The sequence below is a fragment of the Myxocyprinus asiaticus genome, chromosome 31, assembly GCF_019703515.2.
Source record: "Myxocyprinus asiaticus isolate MX2 ecotype Aquarium Trade chromosome 31, UBuf_Myxa_2, whole genome shotgun sequence".
Taxonomy (NCBI): Eukaryota; Metazoa; Chordata; class Actinopteri; order Cypriniformes; family Catostomidae; genus Myxocyprinus; species Myxocyprinus asiaticus.
In genome coordinates this window covers 4,670,180-4,692,035 of record NC_059374.1, presented here as the reverse complement: position 1 = coordinate 4,692,035, position 21,856 = coordinate 4,670,180, and the positions used below count along the sequence as shown (strand labels likewise).

The window sequence follows — 21,856 nt, the reverse complement described above, 5'->3', positions numbered from 1 at the left end:
AGTTGAATGCCCATTTGCTCTTAAATAAAACTTTGCCCCCCTTGATTTGCCTGGAGCCCCTTATAGCGAAACGATCAAGGTAGCACCCCCCCTAAACATACAAGTGCCCCACCACCAAACATCGCATCCTAGTACCGGCACTGCTGAAGCTTATTTTATTGAATTATTGAAAGAAAAATCATTCCAGAGTTACGACTAGTTCATCAATTTGATAACCCATGAATCAGTTCAGACTGCCACCCCCACTAGTCTTGCCTGGAAACATTGGAGAAAATAGGAGGAGATGGATACAACATTTTAATATATACATCAGTTTTCTTTCAATAGATTTTCTTGGGAAGATTTGACATTCTTAAGTGATTAGGAAACTAATCACTAACATATATCATATGTGAGCCTGTTAAATATTAAGAAGAGAATACTTTCCAGCATACTGTAGCTTGCAAAATTCCTTATACAGTGGCAAGAAAAAGTATGTGAACCCTTTGGAATTAGTTGGTTTTCTGCATTAATTGATCATAAATGTGATCTCATCTTCATTAAAGTCACAAGTACAGACAAACACAATGTGCTTAAACTAATAACACACAAACAATTATAATCTTTCATGTCTTTATTGAACACATCTCATTAAACATTCACAATGCTGTGGAAAAAGCAAGTGAACCCATAGATTTAATAACTGGTTGATCCTCCTTTGGCAGCAATAACCTCAACCAAGCGTTTCTGGTAGACCTGCACAACATTCAGAAGGAATTTTGGACTATTCTTCCTTACAGGAACTGCTTCAGTTCAGCCATATTCTTTGGATGTCTGGTGTGAATGACTCTCTTGAGGTCATTCCGCAGCATCTCTATTGGATTAAGGTCTGAGCTCTGACTAGGACACTCCAAAAGATGAATTTTCTTTCTTTGAAGTCATTCTGTAGTGGATTTACTTCAATGTTTAGGGTCATTGTCCTGCTGCTTCACCCAACTTCTACTGAGCTTCAGCTGGTGCACAGCCACACTGATATTATCCTGTAGGATATCTTGATAAACTTGGGAATTCATTTTTCCCTCAATGATGGCAAGCCATCCAGGCCCCGAAGCAGCAAATCATGATGCTTCCTCCACCATACTTCACCACTGGGATGATGTTTTCATGTTGGTATGCGGTGCCCTTTTGTACACCATACATAGTACTGCATGTTTGTCCCAAACAATTCAACCTTAGTTTCTTCAGTCCACAAAACATTTTCCCAGTAGCATTGTGAAGTGTCAAGATGGTCTTTGACAAACTTCAGGCATGCAGCAATGCTTTTATTGGAAAGCTATGGCTTCCTTTGCCTGTTTAAAGTTTTCCGTATAGTAAACTCATGAACAGAGATCTTAACCAGTTCCAATGATTCCTTCAAGTCTTAAGCTGTCACTCTTGGGTTCTTTTTAACTCACTGAGCATTCTGCGGTGTGCCCTTTGAGTCATCTTGGCTGGACGGCCACTTCTAGGGAGAGTACCAACAGTACTAAATCATCTCCATTTATAGAAAATTTGTCTAACTGTGGGTACATGAATATTTAAGCTCTTTGAGGTAACTTTGTAACCCTTTCCAGCTTAATGCAAAGCAACAATTCTTGATTGTAGGTCTTTTGAGATCTCTTTTTTGTGAGGCATGGTCCACATCAGCAGATACTTCTTGTGAATAGCAAACTCAAAATGTTTGAGTGCTTTTTATAAGTCAAAGTAGCTCTAACCCACATCTCCAATCTGGTTTCATTAATTAGATGCCACGTTTGCCAACTCCTGACTTTAATTAGCTTTTGTCAATGTCATTAGCCTGGGAGTTCACATACTTTTTCCAACCTACACTGTGACTGTTTGAATGATGTATTCAATATGTACAAGAGCAATAGAATAATTTGTGTGTTATTAGTTAAAATAGATTGTGTTCGTTCATTATTGTAACTTAGAAGAATATTGAATCAGATTTTAAGACAAATTTATACATAAATGCAGGTAATTCCAAAGTGTTCACATCCTTTTTTTTTTTTTTTTTTTTGCCACTGTATACATTTTAATAGCAATGCTACCAGCGATATACCCTTTCTGCCTGAAGAAGCATGCTTGTGCATGTGTCGGCCCTACATACAGTACAAATAAAAAAATTTGTGAGCTAAAGATATTTCAAAAGTTTAGGTTTTTCAGAGGTTCTTGATTAAATTGGTAATGTTTTATTATCAATGTTTTGCTTGGAATTATTTAATAAAAGCAGACATTCAAGCATGAGTTTAAAGTATGTTCCTTTGCCTCATCAAGAGCATGACTTTTGCTTATAATGATTTGTAAAAAAAAAAGTGTGTATATGAAAAAATAATATTTAAACTGATTAAATTATTGAAGTCTGTGCCAAATGCACGGTATTATAACTCATGCACCCTCATGGACTTGCTGACTAGCACCCCCATCGTCTGCACCAGGGGTTCAGGAATTTGCTAATTAGCAACCATGTCCTTGCAAGCCCCTGCTGGCAGATGCTGAAACTGCACTAGAGATTATTTTATGTCAGAGATACCAACTAGTTCACCCAAAAATGAAGATTCTCTCATCGTTTAATCACATGCCATTCCAGATGTGTATGTCTTTCTTCTGCAGAACACAAAGATTTTTAGAAGAATATCTCAGCTCATTTGGTCCTTACAACGCAAGTGAATGGTGACCAGACTTTTGAAGCTTGAAAAATCACATAAAGGCCACATAAAAGTAATCCATAAGGCTCCAGTGGTCAAATACATATCTTCAGAAGTGATATGATAAGTGTGGGTTTAGAAACAGATCAATATTTAAGTCATTTTGATTTTACCATAAAGCTTCACTTTCACTATCACTTTCAAACTGTGAAAGAATGTGAAAGTAGAGATTTATAGTAAAAAGGACTTAAATATTGGTATTTTTCCAACCTACACCTATCATGTCGCTTCTGAAGATATGGATATAACCACTGGAGTCGTGTGGATTACTTTTATGCTGCCTTTATGTGATTTGTGGAGCTTGAAAGGCCTGGTCACCATTCACTTGCATTGTATGGATTTACAGAGTTGAGATAATAATTAGAAGAATATATATCTAAGCATGATTAAGCCAATGTATTCCATAGCTCCATTTTTTATTGTGAGAGGAAACAGGGATTGTTATGAAACCATGGCAGCAAACACAAAGGGATACTCCACATTTCAACCACAGTGAATCTCTCCACCCACAGCTGGAATGCAGTATAGCTGGTTTCCATGCTTTGAGAAGCTGTTCTGCTCTACTCTCCTGAACAGATATGGATATGGATATAAAAATTGAGTTTTTTGGCTTTGGGCTGGCCTGTGCAGGGTGGTTTAGTGCTATCCTCACAAGATTTCTGCCCATGTGGAACGTAAGTGGAACGGTAGACAACACCACAACAACACTTCCATTATACTGGGATGGAGTGTGGCTAAACTGGCAACACCACCGGACTGGCAGCCTCCAATGCACCTTCTATCAGACTCTACTACCTCTAACTGAGCATTTCACCACCTGGAAAATCCTCCTCATCACGTCCATAGGAATGGGATTTATCGCAACGGCAGTTTACCCTGTAGGATGGATAAGATATCCTAAGAATGTACGGTTTAAAGCAGCTTCTGGGCCGGCGTTTGTAATTTGTGGGCTGCTGTTACTGGTGGTGATCTCCTGGGCTACACATTTAACGGAGGGGGATTTGGAGATTGGTGTCTCCCTGACACGGGAATGGGCAGCAGCAATCTTCATTGGCTGGGTGGGCACGGCACTGCTTATGGTGGGTGGTGGAGTGCTGAGCATTATTTGCTTTAAAGCAGTATGGAAGCAAAGAGAGGAAAGGAGACCAGCAACTTTAGAGCCAGGGGTACAGGATCCACTCCACACCATAAACAGTTCTGCATTTATACAAACCCCACTTACTGGATGAATATATTCATTTGATTTTGTTAGACAATGAACGTCAGAATGTTGGTGCTTTTATTCAAGGAATTATTTTGACATTTTAAGGAATCGATGTTCAAAGAACCTCAATTGGTCATGTTGAATCGCTCTGATTTTAGGCAAAAATGTAAGGCAATTTAGGCAATTGGCATTTTGACAAATAGTGATCTTTACGATTACTGTATAATTAGTGATAGGCCGAAATATCGGCCTGGCCAATTAATCGGCAGGTATTTGGCCATTTAGAGGTTACCGGCATCAGCCAATTGGCCAATTAGAAATAGTAATTCCATATTTTTTCAAAGAATCTTGAGTAAATATTGTGTAAATTTGCTATCGTTCAATTGTATATACACTCACTGAGCACTTTATTAGGAACACCTACTTATAAATGCGATTATCTAATCAGCCAATCGTGTGGCAGCAGTGCAGTGCATAAAATCATGCAGATATGGGCCAGGAGCTTCAGTTAATTTTCACATCAACCATCAGAATGGGGAAAAAATATGATCTCAGTGATTTGGACAGTGGCATGATTGTTGGTGCCAGACAGGTTGGTTTGAGTATTTCTGTAACTGCTGATCTCCTGGGATTTTCACACACAACAGTCTCTAGAATTTACTCAGAATGGTGCTAAAAACAAAAATACATCCAGTGAGTGGCAGTTCTGCAGACAGAAACACCATGTTGATGAGAGAGGTCTACATAGATTGGCCAGACTGGTTTGAGCTGACAGAAAGTCTACGGTAACTCAGATAACCGCTCTGTACAATTGTAGTTAGCAGAACTTGCTTTGCATCAAACCTTGAGGCGGACACTTTATTAGCACCATAGTGTTCCTAATAAAGTGCTCAGTGAGTGTGTGTATATATATATATATATATTATGATATAGATAATAATATATAGATATTGATATTAGCATTGACAATTAAAAAACTCATATTGGTCCACTACTGCTTGTAATTAACCATTACCAACCATTCAAAATGTTGCCATTTCATCTGCCAATGAAACCCCTGAAACAACTACTTTGAAAAACTTTTTTAATTGTTTTTATTGACACATTATTTGTTTAAAGTTGATTAAAGAATATCTGGCCATATTCCTGTTTAAAGGTTCATTATTTAAAATATATATTTTTAAATGTGTACAAATATCAAGAAGCAATCTATTATTCACCCATAGCATCCATCTAACAAAACAATTTTCACAGAAAACAAAATCCCTTATTGCTTAACCTAAACTATTTTTTGGGATTATTTATTTTGCACAATTGGCAGATTTCTGCCTATTTTGTCTTTCTTTTTAAGAACTTTTATCAAAGCTGCAATACAGTATATTTTCTGGTTAAAAATTAACAAAATTTTAATGCTAAGTACAAGAAAAAAAAATATGTTCAAAACCCTGTTTTTACCTCAATACAGTTAGCCTACAATAATGACTTATATTTTGAGAAGGGCTGTCAATTGAATTAAATACGTGGTATGCAAATTCATCAAATTAATCGCATACATATTTGCTGAGAAAGCCTTCAAATAACAATAATTTCATTTATAATTATTAAATAATATATTATAAATTGGTTGCGTCATAAACATCCCGTTGTTAGGTCGCTGTGTCAAGTCAAATGAAGTTTGAAACGTAGAAAAACACGTGAGTTCTGATTTGCTCTCCATCAAGCTGTAGCTGGGTTTCCATCAAATTGGTTTGCATTTTTAATGTGCATTTCTGAAAATTCTACTGAAGAAAATGCTAAACATTGCATGTTTCCATGAACTGTAAATGCGCATTATCTTGAGGGAGCCCGCCTTTTTGTCATGGAGCAGCTGAACGACCTCTATACCATCCGACGAGTGCATTGCTATCGCACTTTACAAATGGTCATGACACGTCATCATTGATGCAAATAAGCCGTTTACATCACTTAAATGCAAATTTTGAGAGTTTACTCGTATATCAAGCATTTTCAAAATGCGCATTAAAAACAGTTGAATGGAAACACAGTTTGAACGCAAGAACATGTTCTCGTCTTGTGCTGTCTGCTCTCGGTGAGTGTGGTTTGTTCTCTTTATAAGCTGCGCATTTCCTATACAGCTGGAGTTTCGCTTACTGCCCCCTGGAGAAAACAGCTGGTACTCCATGCTTGAATTGCTCATTAGGAAGGAATATTCCTAATTACGGTCCAGGGACATAATTAATTGCGTTATTGTGTAATTATTTAACTGTTATTTTATATTTAATTAATCGCACAGAATAAACACGTTAAAATGACAGCCCTAATTTTAAGCGGTTGGGTCGGATTAGGCGCAAAATGGCAGGTTTATGTCATTCGTCCTTGCGTGTTGTGAGAGATTTTCTGAAGGAATCATATTCACCAGTATAATTTTATATCTTAATATGCTTATAAGATGGAGAAATGTTTGAACAAGCATTATACTGTGCTTATGCTCATAAATGGGAAGATGTGTTTTCAAATTCTGCCTCAAGACTGAGATGCACAGGCGGGTCACTGCCAGGACAGTGTGCACATGCTGTGTTTCTTGGTGCTGATAAATCCAAGGTCGAGGGTTCTCCCTGCAGTGCCAACAGGTGTGGGAGGGGCAGGCAGAAACGGGGAGATGGAAAACACACTCTTTCATTGTTCTTGTACTTTTTATTCAATTACAATAAATATTCTAGTTTAAGGCTTAGCTACCTTATAGGGCTGAAAGGATGGTGTGATATGAAAGGGTGGGTAACGTAGAAATATAAGCCTAAAATGTGTTGAAGTAATGATTCAGGAGGTCTTCTGCTCACTCTGCTGAATTACTCCGTTTCCTGCATTGAAGAATAAAATAATTAACAAGAGAGAAGAGAAACAGGCCTGGCTGTCATTTATTTTGGATAAGTAAATAAGTTAAAAGTAATAGACAAGGGTCTTTTACAGGTAAAGCCCACCCAGGGAAGCATGGTGGGGCTGTTCAGCCGGGAAGGTGGCTGAGACCGAACAGGTTGGGGAAACTGATTCCTAGGAAGTAAAAAATATTTTCCACCAAAGTGTATACGTCATGTCCTAAAGCACAGAAAAGGGCCAGCTAATGTGTTACGTGTGTGTTGGCTGGGGAATCTGCAGCAATTTCAGCAGCGTCACGACAGCAGTCTGGATATATGTTTAACTCTTAACTGTTTGGCAAAATTGTTTACTTGCTGTAATGCTTGGATGATTTCTGGTATGATTGTTGTAGCTTATATAGGTCGTCATGCTTAAATGATTAGAACATTACTTGAGGGATATTGTGTTTTGAGATCCCGAAGTTTTTAATAGGCTACATTTTCCTGTGAAGTTACTGTAACATGTTTATTAATATTTATGACTTCTGAGTATTTATTAACATTGTTGCAGTTTTGAGGTTCCCCAAGTATGTGTTCCATTGTTTTCTCATTTATTTGACCCCAGTCACAGAAATGCACAAGTTGCTGTGTCACTTTCCATTGCCCTTTTAGCAGATAGTCTTAAAATCCACAATACAGTAGTACAGTGTACTACAAGGTAGTTCCCCATAAATGTAATCTCATTTCAAGTTGTTAATTATGTACATATTAATATGTTTAGTGTGTAACCATCTCACTATTATAACTTTACTGCCAAAAAAAATGATTAAGTAGACTGTTTAATATTGCAATTGTTGTTCTGCATATTTCTGCATGTTTAATAAGGTATATTTCATCCCCATCATTACTGAATCCTCTTTTTGGGTTTAAGTTTACAGTTTTATTGTGTGCAGTAGACCTATATTGTAGTATTACGGTTTACCTGCATTGTTCACTGAGGCTGTAGATAGTAATATAAAAATAATAAAAGGTCTTCCATTGAACTCATTTCAGCCAAGTTTCATTTCTTAAATTTGGGATACAGTATGTGTACAATACAAATATTAATGTGAGATGTATAAAACACTTGAATAATCATATTAAGATATGTAAATCAAGAGCATTGTTCATCTTCCTAAAAACAAGTAATACCTCAGTTATAAATATATTATAAATATCTCGATGACGCAATTTTTTTTCCGACATCGGCCATATTGCTTTTCCACCATTTTTTATTTAATTTTTTTATAAAGTATTATATCTTTTAAATGCCTTATCAGATTTATAAGAAAATTGGTATGCGTATTTCACATCATGTCCTGATGGTACCTGAGCATTTTCGAGACAGCGCCACATAGTGGTCGAAATACTTGGTCAATTTAAACAAAACAAAAAACAAAATTTCAGAAACAACAGCAGTATCTCAGCAAAAGTTTTGTGTGCTGATCAGTTGTTATATTTGGCATAGTGAAGAGCAGATTACCCAAAAACCTGCATATAAAACAAAACTTCAATCCATAGTATTATACAGCTCCAAAATGTAGCCAAGCTGACATTTAAAATACCATGCACTTACGTAATCAGTTAGAAATGTCATATAATGCATTCACCCAGATATTTTTGCAATTCACTTTTACAAAATGTAATTTCTTCACAGCAAAATTAAACAATAAAGTAGACATGAAAGCAGTGTTGTAGAACTTGAGATCCGTCTTGGTCTCGAGACCACTTTTTGAAGGTTTCAGTCTCATCTCGGAAACGACCACAGTTTTACTCGGTCTTGTCTCTGTCTTTATTTCAAGACCAGGCAAGACCTCAACTGCAGGGATATCAGTAAATTGCCTCTGCATCGTCTGATTTATTTGTTAGCATCATTACTGTGATTGGATGTTAAATTTCCTGCTTCAAATGCAAGCAATAACTTGACTCATTTGTAATTTGAAATTTTTGATACTGTTAACGGCTGTCACCCCTTCCCTTCACACGCACTCCAAGAAAGTGAATGCGGGAGACAGGAGAAGAAACTGTGGCTGAGAGATGTCAGACTAATATTCTGTAATTCAATTTGGCTTCCTAATCCAGTGTTTCCCAACCACTGTGCCCATTAGTGTGCCGTGAATGATTGTCAGGTGTGCCATGGAAAATGATAAAAATTCCTCAAAATAAATAAATACTGTTTTTTCCCCGGTATTTTAGTGAAGGCATAGAGACGGTAGAAGAGTTTTAAAGTTGCCAATTCAGTATATTTTATGCAACCAGTTTAAATATTTTTCCATCATAACATTATTGTTCTAACAAACTCTAGTCCGCTGTCAAACGCAACTCCTTTCATTATCCAATTAGCGCTCTTGGCATCTGTGACCTCATTATACAGTATACCTATGTTACTTGCATTGTTTGCATAGCTGAATTTAAAACATTACGAGTTCACACTACTCAGACAGACAGAAAACATGGACAAGTTCTTGAAAAGGAAAACTATCGACGATGGTTATGTGGGATAGTTGTGTACCATGGAAATTTTTAATCGTAAAAAGTGTGCCGTGGCAGAAAAAAGGTTGGGAAACACTGACCTAAACCACAAAGACTTCATCTGCAAAATAGCATCCAAAAGAAAATACATGGCTGGGACCACGTCACACTTAAGGTAAGCTAAGCTAAGTGATGCTAACAAAGCTAGCTAGCTAACATTAGCAATCTGCCTCTTGCTGATTTTCCAACTTCCTACTGGGAAAAGTGCAATGGAACACCACTTGAAGTCGTAATTACAACTTGGAAAGTCGTGCGTAAATTTTACATTGATTTCGCCAAGATGCAGGTGCGTGACATCACACAATCTTGTCGGCACCCAGGAAGATGTACAAAATAAGTTATATTTATTATTAAATAATATCGATAAATTAGTCAAAGTTCCTACTTTATATGATATTAAATCTTGTTTAACAAATGTAAGCAGAGTAGCAGGTGTTCAAAACATGGTAAATTATACTCTCTTTTGATAATCATACACCTGTAGCACAAATGCTAGCGTTGCAGATTGTTTATGAATTGGGTTGTTAGAAGACATCTCTGGTGACAGTCGAACACCTGCTAAGCTAACGGGAGCATCATCTTCCTTTAACGTCATTATCCAAGCATCTGGCCTTTAGTTAGAGGTTGGCGATATCAAGTGGAATATCCCACATCCGATCTGAACGGAACGCAGCATCTGTACCTAAACTCATCTTCATCCCTCACCCAAAAAGGTTTAGCGAGTATTAGCTATACATATTAGCTACCTGTGTATTTACTCTATTTGAGGGTGTTAGTTTCAGTTGCAGTTCAGCTATTTGCCACCTAGCTAGTTACGTTTTTGCTTGTGAGAATGACGAGACAGGCCACATAAAGCTATGAAGCTAATGTAAATAAAGTTACGTTACATCAACGTTACCTAATGTCAGCTCCGACATAAACACTATACGCCAAGGTAACGCTCCCTCACTTGGGTGAGAGAGCTAGAGATGTGACAGCAGAGAGTGGAGTAATGTGCCTCCACTAATATGAAAAATGTACATTTAAAATAGGCTGCTTTGCTTATGTTTGGCATTCTTTGTTGTATTTTCTAGATTTAGCTATGTGGTTAGCAAATTACACACATTTATACAAGGCTTGTTATGTTGGTTCAGAAACAACTTACTATATTGTTTAAGACAGAGAAAAGTGAAGACATAAAGGTGCTATATGTAAGATTGACAACAAGCGTTTGAAATGGGCACTGCAGTCCAAATTCAAAATATTGGAGAGTTGTCTGCCCCTCCCCATACTCGAAGCTCATGCAGGTTGCCAGAATGTTGACACACAACAGCATCCGCTTTAAAGGATTTCTGGGCTTTAAGCTGTCTCCATCTTCCAAAGGCTTCTCTAGTATTTATCCTTGTTTTACTATGCCTCTGGTCATGGTGGTTTTCAGACGGATGGCGAGGCTTTTTAGGTCAGGTGGAATCTGTTCTCTCTGATCCAGTTCATTTGCTGGCTTCCATGGCTGCAGCACGCAGTGTTGTTTGCCTACAAACTTGTTCAAATCTGGCAACCTGGCGGTGTCGAAATACTATTGGTGAGTGGCAGTGGGAGGGATCACACAGGTCAAAATATAAACAGAAATTCCGGGCCGGAATGGAAACTTCAAAGTAGAATATACTGGCTGTAGCACTGTTATCGGAGAAGACAGTATTTCAACTTAGCATGTTTCCTAATTCTCTAATATTATGGTCGTTTTATGATTTAGTACAGTACAAATATTACATATAGCACCTTTAAGTATTGAATAATTGTTTGAAATATTCTGTACTTAATGATGTTTTCTAGGGGAAGAGTCACCCAGAAAACCTGATGCGATGCTTGCACAAGATTTTATTGTTTTAGGTGGATGGTAAAACTTTGAAAAGGAGTGTTGAATAAAGATGGTTAAGTTGATTTCAGCTCCTTAGTGTTTGTTTGTATTTGTTTGAAAATTCACCTGTGCAATGCCTTTTGAATATTTTATCAAGACATTTCTCATGGTACACTGACACACACACACACACACACACACACACACACACAGCAATAAAAAAAAAAAAAAAAAAAAAAAAGAGGTGAATGAAGAGGAATCTTCATTTGTTTTCTGTGTGTGTTTTTATGGGAATGTGGATCTTTCAGACCAATTTGAGGAGTGCCTATGGTTTGCATGTTCCACATTTTATCGTAAGTGTGTCATGCAGTGTGGGACTCGCACTGGTCTTGACTTGGTCTCAACCCCTTAAAGTCTTAGTCTTGTCTCGGTCTCGATACACTCTGGTCTTGGTCTCGGTTAAGGTGGTCTTGACTACAACACTGCATGAAAGTAAACAACTTTAATAGTTTTTCTATAAAATGGGCAAGACAGAGCAAAGCCTGTATTAGAAGTTTCAGTGAAATCAAAGGTCAGCAGTGTAACATACAGCAGCATGAGCGTGCGCACACACACTCATAGTAGTTTAAAGTTGTACATTACATTTGCATATTGCACCAGGTCAAAGAAAGGCATCAAAACATCCTATATAGCGGTGCCATAGACATTCGAATTTTACATACTCGATTATAAAATCTTTATCTTACAATCTCATATACCATCACAGCACAAGAAATGCATAAATAGTTCTCTGAATGTTGGTCCTAGAATCTTTGCATTGCTTTTAATAATCTCATTATATCACAGTACATCTTTTCATTCTCTCTCTCACAGACACACACACACACACACACACACACACACACACTCTCTCAGTGTCCAAATAACATGCACCGTGCATCTATACATCTCCAGTTACACTGCCAAAAATACAAGCAGCAATAGAGGCACAAAGCATGTTATCAGTAGTAGAAAGCTATGATTATTACTGTATGTTCTTTAAAATACAGGCAAACATCAGTGATTACTATCAGTAGACTCGGACACGACAGCTAGACTTTTAGACCTCCACCACATTTTTGGTCATCTATGTCTTTTGTGTTGACTTTTTAACTGAATGGGCAGCTTAAAATCACAAGTTTTGATACGTGTGGGTAAAACCCATATCAAAAAGGCAACAGAATTTGCGATTTCTGTGCAAAATACCATTAAATTAAAGGTTTAACTATGATGCAGTACAATGGCTTGCTCTGAAGAGAGGAGAGGGGAGACATTGGGGAAGACCCTCTATGTTGACAGTGTTTGTTCAATAATGATCCTTAGTGACGATCTGTGTGCACCCTCCCTATAATTTTTGATTACAGCAATATGTACTTTAATAATAAGTAGCACTATGGTGTTTAGGAACAGTGCTTTACCATTAAAACATTTTAAACCCATAAAATATTTATATCTATAGCATGATTCCAGTGTTTCGAAGATTATTTCTCAAAATAAAGTAGTATGGCACATACAGTTACAAACAATACAGAAAGTCAAAATGTTTCTTGAGCAGTGAGGCACAAGTTAACCCCAAGTCAGATTGGTCAGATAAGATGCACTTCCTCTGAGAATGAGCTCTGATTGGTATAAGTTTGTGAGTCCCAGTACATCAACAAGGCTGTACATCGATATCTCATCAATTCTGGAAAGCCAAAACTGCCTTGTCCTATCAGTGAACAGACTGAATCACGTGGTTCAAAACTTCCCTGGTTTCTCTCAGTAAGGGCAGGCTTGAGTTAAATATTGTTTACAGATTTTTAGTAGAGGATAAAAAGGAATAAGTTCTCTACTTTGTTCCCACCTTTAAGGCCATAACATCTGATTCCACCAGGATTTTGTATGGTCCCATGGTGATCAAAAGCAGTTTATATATTCAACAAAACGTAGAAGCTGAGTTTTAGGTTCCAACTGTCGATCTCTACAACTTTGAAGATGTTTCCAATCAATCAGATCCATCGGTTTTGACCGAATATTGTTGTATATTGTAGAACATAAATAAGCTGTTTCACATTTTCTGGTGTACCCTGACTTCAGTTCGGAGCCAAATGTGTGTGTTTGGTTGGGTTAGGAAGGGTGAGCCACGTTGTGAGCCATCCAGTTGACTTTTGTCGTCCAACTTTCCCTCAGAGCCTCATCAAACTTCTGCCGGAACTGTTTGAGGGCCTCCTCGTCAGTTTTACCTAATGCCAGAGAGTCCTGGAGAACACACAAAGAGCTGGTGTTATTCCTTACTGGCTAGTACCATTTAAAGCCCTTTTTCAATTTACGATGCTGTCACTTTTACCTTTGCCAGGTGAAATTTTGCGGCCGAAGAAGGTGTGGCTGAAACCAGCAAAAAAGCGAATTGCCAAGCAGCCTCTTTTTAATGTTGCACTTTATACTTTGTGAAAGTGAAGTTAAAAAGAAACTCGCTGCTAAAATGATATCCTTGTCCATTGTGAATATTCAATGTAGCTGTGTATGAAGCACCGTCCACACATTGGTCACTGCCAAACCAAGAAACGTATTGTTCAACGTGGTGAATTCGCCTGTCAAAGTTCACCAAGCTTGAACTTTGAAATCCGCAAAGGGAAATTCAAGATTGCGTGGATTCCCATCGAGATGACTATATTTTGCCCGTGGAACTTCTGTAAATGTGGTAATTCAGGTAAATTTGACCGCACCTTTAATCACATGCAGAATATGAATTATAGACATTTACAATTCAATTTCCACTGGTAATGCTATTTGTTAATATCAGCAATGAAATTACTAGTGAAAAACATTATTGACATCTGTAACTGCATTTTCACTAGCAGAATTTCACAATTAATAATAAGTTATTCACTCCTGTTAAAAACACAATTATCAATATCTATAATTCATTTCTATAAAATGTTCTTACTAGTGATATATATATATATATATATATATATTAAAAAAAGTTGTAAATGTTAACATTAGTTAATGCTCTATGAACAAACATGAATTAACAATGAACAACTGTATTTTTATTAACTAACATTAACTAAAATTAATAAATGCTGTAAAAAGTATATTGTCCATTGTTAGTTCATTACTTCTAATGGATTTACGAATATTATCAAACGGAATCATTTTGTAAAGTGTTACTATTGTTTTTTACTAGTTGAAATTCCATTTTTTATATTAAGAATGTGTATTTCTGTGAGTTATGACAAACCCAATTACTGAGATAAAAATGAGCATTTTCACTAGTGGAAACTGAATTATAGATTTCTATCATTTATATCCTGCATTAAGTTATTAAATGTCGAAAGGGCTTGCAATACTAGCACACTGCTTAAGATTAATATGAGTGAGTGTTTAAGATGCTCGTAATGGGTGTTTCACTTTCCACAAAAGCACAGTGTAAGAAAATTGAAGTAGTGTACACAACTAGTGCGCTGTACTCCAAGACATATGATAGCTTTGTGTCAGGAATAGTTTGAGAGTTGTTTTGTTATTCACTGAAAACCTTGCCTTGTGTACTAGCTCTCAAATCTCATTCACACTTCCACATGTTCAAACTTGGCATGTTCATATTACGCAATTACGTATGGCTTCAGAAGACTTGGAATATGGAACACTTTTATGGTACTTATCTGTCCTTTTTGTTCAGTTCATTTAATTTCAGTTACAGGCACTTTTATAGCATGGAAAATAGCAGCTTGGACATTCTTCAAAACATCTCCTTTTGTGTTCCACAGGAGTCACACAAGGGTAAACAAAACCTTGTATGTCTGTTTACCTTTAAATACTGGATATCCTTTACAGATGTGAGCTCTGGCAGGCCTGCTGTGAGCATGAGAGCAAACAGTGTGATGAACAGATTTCCATTCCTCCTCAGAATCAGATAGGCCTCCTCACAGTACTGCCGGAAACTATACACAGATACACACAGATTAAGAGAATTATGTTAGATCAATGGCCTGTAACATTAAAAATGACAAAAAAATAAAAATAAGGTATGAATAGTACATTAACGATTAGGGAGAGAGTTAAAATACAGATAAAGTCAAATTAACATCCATCACTAACTTTCCAAATTTCTCAGTATTGCCAGTTTTGCCCTGTTGAATCACATGGATAAAGTCGTGAGTGAGGATGAAAGGAACGCGCTCACGCTTGATTCCAAACTTGGACTTGAAATTTCCCAGGATATGTCCAAAGTCTATGTGGAAGAGCTGCATTACACATAAACAGGCACACACGCACATTAGTATTCAGTAAAATGAACGTTTCTATCAACAGAAGTGACAGTAGTATGAGTTAGCATAACACTGTGTGGCTTCACATTTAGAATAGTTCCAATACCTACCTGACCTGTACTGCGAACCATGATGTTGTCACTATGGCGATCACCAATGCCCAAGACGTAGGTGGCGACACAATAACCAGCACACGATAGCGTGAACTCCTCAATGGCTTTGTCCAAAGCATCGCTATGTCAACACATCACATCACCAATCAGTTTTGAATCATATAGCAGCTATATTTAAACAAGACTATGACACTAGCTGATATTATTATAAATCTAAACCCGTAGTATTACATTTTTACATCAATCAAGAACTCCAGGGATGCCTGAACTAAAGGAACCGACTACAGCAGTATTAGATCTAGCAGTAAAATCAAGCAACAGTACCTGCCCACTTTTTCAGCCATCTTGGTTCTGGAAGTATTTTTCCTATTTATTTTTTCCATAGGGATTTCATATAATAAGCCATGAACCAAACCAACCAGCTCCGAGATGAATCACAACATTACAAACTTTGATTTGAAGCAAAAAAGTATTTGAAAATCAGACAAAAAGACAAAGACTGTGTACTTAAGGTCTTTAATAAGGGAATGAACTACAATCCCATGAAGCATTGCGAAAGATGTAATTGGGAAAAAAAATATTGATTGTTGTTGATTATAGGTATAGAAACAGTGTATTTCAAGTTTATTGCAAAATATTCAGATGTATACAATTATATCAGTATTTTAAGAGTGTAGGGAGACCAACTCAATTGCGCCGTTTTACTTCGGGACTATGGGTAGTGTAGTTCTTCCCCAGAAATTACACTTTTAAACATGCTTTTTAAATAATTGTGGACTGATGGCTTCAACAGAAGTATACAGCGTTGTATAAAGTACCAAATTGTCATACTTAAGTAAAAGTAAAGATAACTTTAAGTAGCTCATGACAAAAGTACTCAAGTAAAAGCATTAAAGTAACTGATTAATGTATTTAAAAGGAATATTCCAGGTCCAATACAAGTAAAGGTCAATCAACAGCATTTGTGGCGTGGTGTTGATTACTACAAAAACTTATTTTGACTTGTCCCTCCTTTTCTTTAAAAAAGCAAAAATCTGTGTTACAGTGAGACACTTCCAATGGAAGTGAATGGGGCCAATTCATAAACGTTAAAATACTCACTGTTTCAAAAGTATAGCCAACGATATAAACAATATGTGTGTTAACATGATTTTAGTGTGATAAAATCGCTTATTAACCTTTTCTGTGTAACGTTTACGAGCCACATAAAAGTTCCATTTACAGTTGTGTTATTTTTTGCTTTGTTCATAAAGTAACAAAAGTGTCTGGAAAAATATATCAGAGTAAAAGTATAAATTTACTCCTCAAAATGTTGTGCAGTAAAAGAGAAAGTCATCAGATATATTTATAATCAAATAAACCATGAAACCCTTAAAGTATTAGATTAATGTTAGTATTATGGAACACCATTCGTAAGAGACTTAAAAGTATAGTGTAACTCACCCAGAGTTTTTGTCTTTGAGCCAGTTCAACAGAGCGTCTTTATTGAAGGCGGCCGCGGCGGCCATGTTGCTGCTCGTTTTTTGGATGTTAGCGATTGTATCGGCTGAAGAGACCACCTCAATCAGACCTGAATGATCTCCTGTTGCCAAGCAACCATAAGGCACAATTCTACAAAAGATAAAATATGAGGGAAAGTCATTATTTGAAAAATGACTACTTACTTTAAATTGATATTTCAGGTTCAATACAATTTAAGCTCAATCAACAGCATTTATGTAATTAAGCCACAAATGCTGTCGATTGAGCTTAATTTGTATTGAACCTAGAATATTCCTTTAAGAGCACTTAAAGGTGGAGTAAGTGATTCCTGAGAGAGACTGTTGATATTTGAACTCAACAGCCAAACAAACACACCCCTCCCTTCAGTGCTCCTTCAGAAGCTCCGCCCCCCAAATACATGCATGCGCAATAGTGTTGTGTGGATCGGTCCAAACCATTTACAGAGCCCGGGCTGTGTACAAACACTGGATTTTTTTTCAGCGCACACACAGAACGGACAGCTAGCAGACCATGAAGAGATATTTGTGTAATTTGACAAAAAAGTGAATTGGATTAAAATGACTTACTCCACCTTTAAACACTAGAGGGAGGCAGTTCTATATTTTACTCTTTAAAGGAATAGTTCACCCAAAAAAAAGAATATTCTCTCATTATTTACCCTCATGCCATCCTAGATGTGCAGGAACACAAATGAAGATTTTAAAAGAATATTTCAACTCTGTAGGTCCATACAATGCAAGAGAATGGTGACCAGAACTTTAAAGCTCCAAAAAGCACATAAAGGAGCATACAAGTAATCCATCAGACATCAGTGATTTAATCAATGTCTTCAGAAGCGAACCAATCAGTTTTGGGTGAGAATAGACCAAAATATAACTCCATTTTCACTGGAAATCTTGACAGCAGTCTCCTTGGCGATCATGATTTCAAGCTCGATTCCTAGTGCTTGATGCATGCATTGAAATAATGATTGTGCCAAGAGACTCCAATGGCGCTATATTTTGGTGTGTTCTCACCCAAAATCAGTGCTTGAAGTGGAAGAAAAAAAGTGCAGGTACATGTATGTTTATTTAAAAATGATGAATACATTTGGGGGTTTATACTCTATGGCTACTTTCTTGCAAAGGCTAGATTACCCAGATGAAATTTAACAGGGGCCAAACTTTTTTTTTTTTACATATTTATCTTACCTAACACTTTCAATTGTTACTGACATGCTAACATAAAAAAAAATAATAATAATAAAAAAAATAAAAAAAAACACTTAATAATGTGCATTTACATTTAAACAGTTAGAGGTATTTAATTAACATTTTTCAGGTCTGGCCATATATTCCTTCATAAGATCTGGCTGAAGAACAAACATAACCTCAAACCCTCAATTAATAAATAGGTTTTGTTTGTTTTGTTTATTTTTTACGCCATGCCAGCTTCTATGGCTATATTCATGGCGGGAGCCAGGTTTAGTTATTTAAAAATAGAGTTAAATAAGGTGTTTAAGATTCATTTTTCCTAAAAACCTTAAAAATAAATTTGGATTCACTTGATTGAAAACCTTTTCAAAAGCATCAACTGAATAATACAGGTTCCTCAGATGTGTAGAGGTATGACAGTCCAGTAAAATATGTTTAATGGATAGTGGGTTCTGACAAGATGAGCACTTTGGTGAATTTTCTCCTGATAGTAAAAAATTGGTGTGTGAGTCTTGTATGTCCTATCCGGCATCGTGTATAAATGACTTGATCCCAGTGATTATTAAAAGGGAACACATATCTTGTTCCAACAACAAGATTTATTTCTCGTAATTTGTTGTTTAAACATCGATCCCACTCCGACTGCCATTTGTTTTTGATATATACATTCAGAGTTGGTTTCAGATCTGTGGAAGGTATAGGGCATTTTACTGGTTCAGTAGATAATGCTTCTCTGGCAGCTCTGTCTGCTTGTTCATTACCGGAGATTCCTGAGTGTCCAGGTACCCAGCAGGAAATAATATTAAAACTCTTTGCTTCAAGAGATGACAGTTTGATTAAAATCTTTACGATTGTTGGTTGATCAGTTTTAGTAGCTTCAAGACATGATTTTGAATCAGTTATTATTAAAAAAGGTTTTTGTGGAGCAGTCTCAATAAACTTAAGTGCCAGTAATAGAGCGTTTGCCTCTGCAGTGAAAACTGAACTTTGGTCAGGGATGCGGATACCCTGACACAGCTGGTTTGTTGCAAAAGCTGCTGCCACTTTATTTCCAGATTTAGATCCATCTGTGTATATTGGGATATGTTGTGCGTATACTGCTCTTATGTCCAGAAATTGTTGATGGAAATCTTTCGGATGCATTTTGGATTTTTGGTTCCTTGTTACATCCAGATGGATTTTAGGCTTTTTGAGATCCCATGGAGGAATTTTGCAGAAATGTGTCTGATCCACACTGTTTAGATCCACTTTCAGATTCTCCAGATGGGTTTTTATACGTAGGCCAAATGGACGAATTAAACTTGTTTTTTTTTTTTTTTTCATATATTGTTGAATGCTGAAGTGGGAAAATTGCTGAATAGGCTGGGTTTTCTTTATTTGTTTTAAGTTTGGTTGCGTATTGTACGGCCAACTTTAGGTGTCTGATTTCCAAGGAAGGTTCATTGGCTTCCGCATAGAGACATTGGATGGGTGATGTTCTGTAAGCTCCCAAAGCTAATTGTATACCTTGGTGGTGTACAGTGTCCAAAAGTCGTATGTATGACTTCCTAGCTGATCCATAAATGAGACTTCCATAGTCCAGCTTTGAGCGTACCGTGGTTTTGTACAAGTTTATTAGAGTTGAGCTGTCTGCTCCCCATTTGGTTTTGGATAAAACCTTTAAAACATTTATTTTTCAGTGATTTAATGTGAGGAATAAAAGATAGTTTGTTGTCAAAAGTGATACCAAGAAACCTGTTCTCTTTAACAACTTTAATGGGGACTCCATCCATAAACAGCTCTGGTTCATTGTGTAGCGAATGAAGCCGACAATAATGCATACAGATGGTTTTTGTTTGTGAGAATTAGAAACCATTCTGTGCTGAGCAGGAGTGGATTGTGTTTATCTTCAATTGGATTTTTTGCTCGATAGTATTCATGTACTTGCTCTTGTAGCAAATGCAGATATCATCTTCATATAAACTACAAAGGACATCAGAGCCAATGACTTTTGCAATGCTATTTATTTTAATACTGAAGAGGGTTACTGATAGGATACTTCCTTTATGAACTCCAAGTCCTTGTTTATGTAGGTTAGACAAGGTGTTTGCTATTTTAACTCTAAAAAGTCTGTTCAATAAAAAACTTTTAATGAAGATTGGCAGTCAACCTCTAAAATTAATTTGGTACAGATCCTTTCAAATGCCATGTTTCCAGGTCGTGACATAGGCGTTCTCCAAATCAAAGAAGACAGCTACAACGTGTTCTTTTCTGGTAATGGCGCATATATATATATATATATATATATATATATATATATATATATATATAGCTTTCAAGACAAATAAGGTGATCTGTAGTGCTTCAACCTTTCCTGAAACCACATTGGGCGTTACTTATGTGGTGATTAGATTCCAGTATCCAGACCAGACGATCACTGACCATCCTCTCCATTGTTTTGCATAAACAACTGGTTAAAGCTATAGGGCGGTAGTTTATGAGGTCGTTATGGTCTTTTCCTGGCTTTGGAATAGGCATTATTTCTGCTTCATGCTAGGCGGATGGGATTTTTCCCGATATCCAGATGGAGTTAAAAATTCTAAGGAGCATTTTCAGGGAAAGGTGGGGTAGATTCTTTAAAAATTGATAGTGGATATTATCCGGTCCAACAGCTGTGTTGTGGGATTTTTTTTATTGGCTCACTGTAGTTCTTCCATAGAAAAAGGTTGGTTGTATGGCTCTGTGTTACTGGAGCTGAAGTTAATCTTTTCTTTTGCTTGTTGAGCAAGAAAAGTTCGAAAAGCAGGAAGATTGAATTCTCAATAGATGAATTTTTTTTCGAAATTTTTACTAGAATGTTTGCAATTTCTTGTTTTTAAGTCAAGAGTGTGCCGTGCTGTTTGATATGTTGTATTTGAGGACCGTTGTTTTTTCCCTTCATTTTCCATATCAGGTTCCATATTTTGTATGATGGAGTACTTGTTGTCATGCTGGAAACGAATCTTCTTGCTTGTTCTCTACTCATCTTGAGTTTGATAAGATTTTCAGTTGATGGATGTCTGAAGAACAGTCTTTCAGTTTTTTTCCTCTCTTTTATAGCTTCCTTACATGTATCAAACCATGGAAGTTGTCTATGTTTTATATTTAAAGATGTTCTTGAGACTGTATCATTAGCTATAGCTATGAGCGTTTCAGTGAAATTCTGCATAGCATCTGGGCTGTCTTCTGGAAACCGTGTCAGTTCCTCATGACAGAGGGTTTGAAATTGATACCAATTTGCCTTTTTAATTTGCCATCTTTGTACATTTGTTTCTTCCTCTCTGCCTTTGATGGTTACATTGATTGGGAAATGGTCACTTCCACAGAGGTCATGCCAAACTTTCCATGATAGGTCTAAAAATAATTCAGGCTGACAAATTGTTAGGTCGATTGCAGAGTACGTTCCATGTCCTGGATGTAAATAGGTATTCAATGCATTATTTAAAAGACATAAGGTGTGGTTATCTATAAAATCTTCAATCTTCTTTCCTTTTGTGTTACTGTGATTACTGCCCCACAAAGTGTTATGACTATTAAAATCTCCCATGAG

At 36.7% G+C, this 21,856-nt stretch overlaps 2 protein-coding genes across 6 annotated transcripts in view; one reads left to right on the top strand and one right to left on the bottom strand.

Annotated features, from left to right (window-relative positions):
• The first annotated feature begins 3,264 nt into the window (after nt 1-3,264).
• Nucleotides 3,265-11,430, top strand: LOC127422300 (claudin-4-like). Its single transcript, XM_051665724.1, has one exon. The coding sequence runs from the start codon at nt 3,305-3,307 to the stop codon at nt 3,953-3,955; it is 651 nt and encodes a 216-aa protein (XP_051521684.1). The 5' UTR covers nt 3,265-3,304; the 3' UTR covers nt 3,956-11,430.
• A 243-nt stretch (nt 11,431-11,673) lies between these two features.
• LOC127422253 (phosphatidylinositol 4,5-bisphosphate 3-kinase catalytic subunit beta isoform-like) overlaps nt 11,674-21,856 on the bottom strand; it is a 118,976-nt gene continuing 108,793 nt past the window's right edge. For 4 of the 5 annotated variants that reach the window (XM_051665635.1, XM_051665631.1, XM_051665633.1 and 1 more), the window contains 5 exons: nt 17,036-17,203; nt 15,590-15,713; nt 15,310-15,455; nt 15,020-15,152; nt 11,674-13,467 (listed from right to left, as the gene is read on the bottom strand). In XM_051665635.1, the coding sequence (XP_051521595.1) occupies nt 13,336-13,467; nt 15,020-15,152; nt 15,310-15,455; nt 15,590-15,713; nt 17,036-17,203 (703 nt within the window). In that variant the 3' untranslated portion in view covers nt 11,674-13,335. Of the gene's footprint in view, nt 13,468-15,019; nt 15,153-15,309; nt 15,456-15,589; nt 15,714-17,035; nt 17,204-21,856 lie in introns of those variants that run through there. The other variant, XR_007894146.1, reaches the window with a different exon arrangement.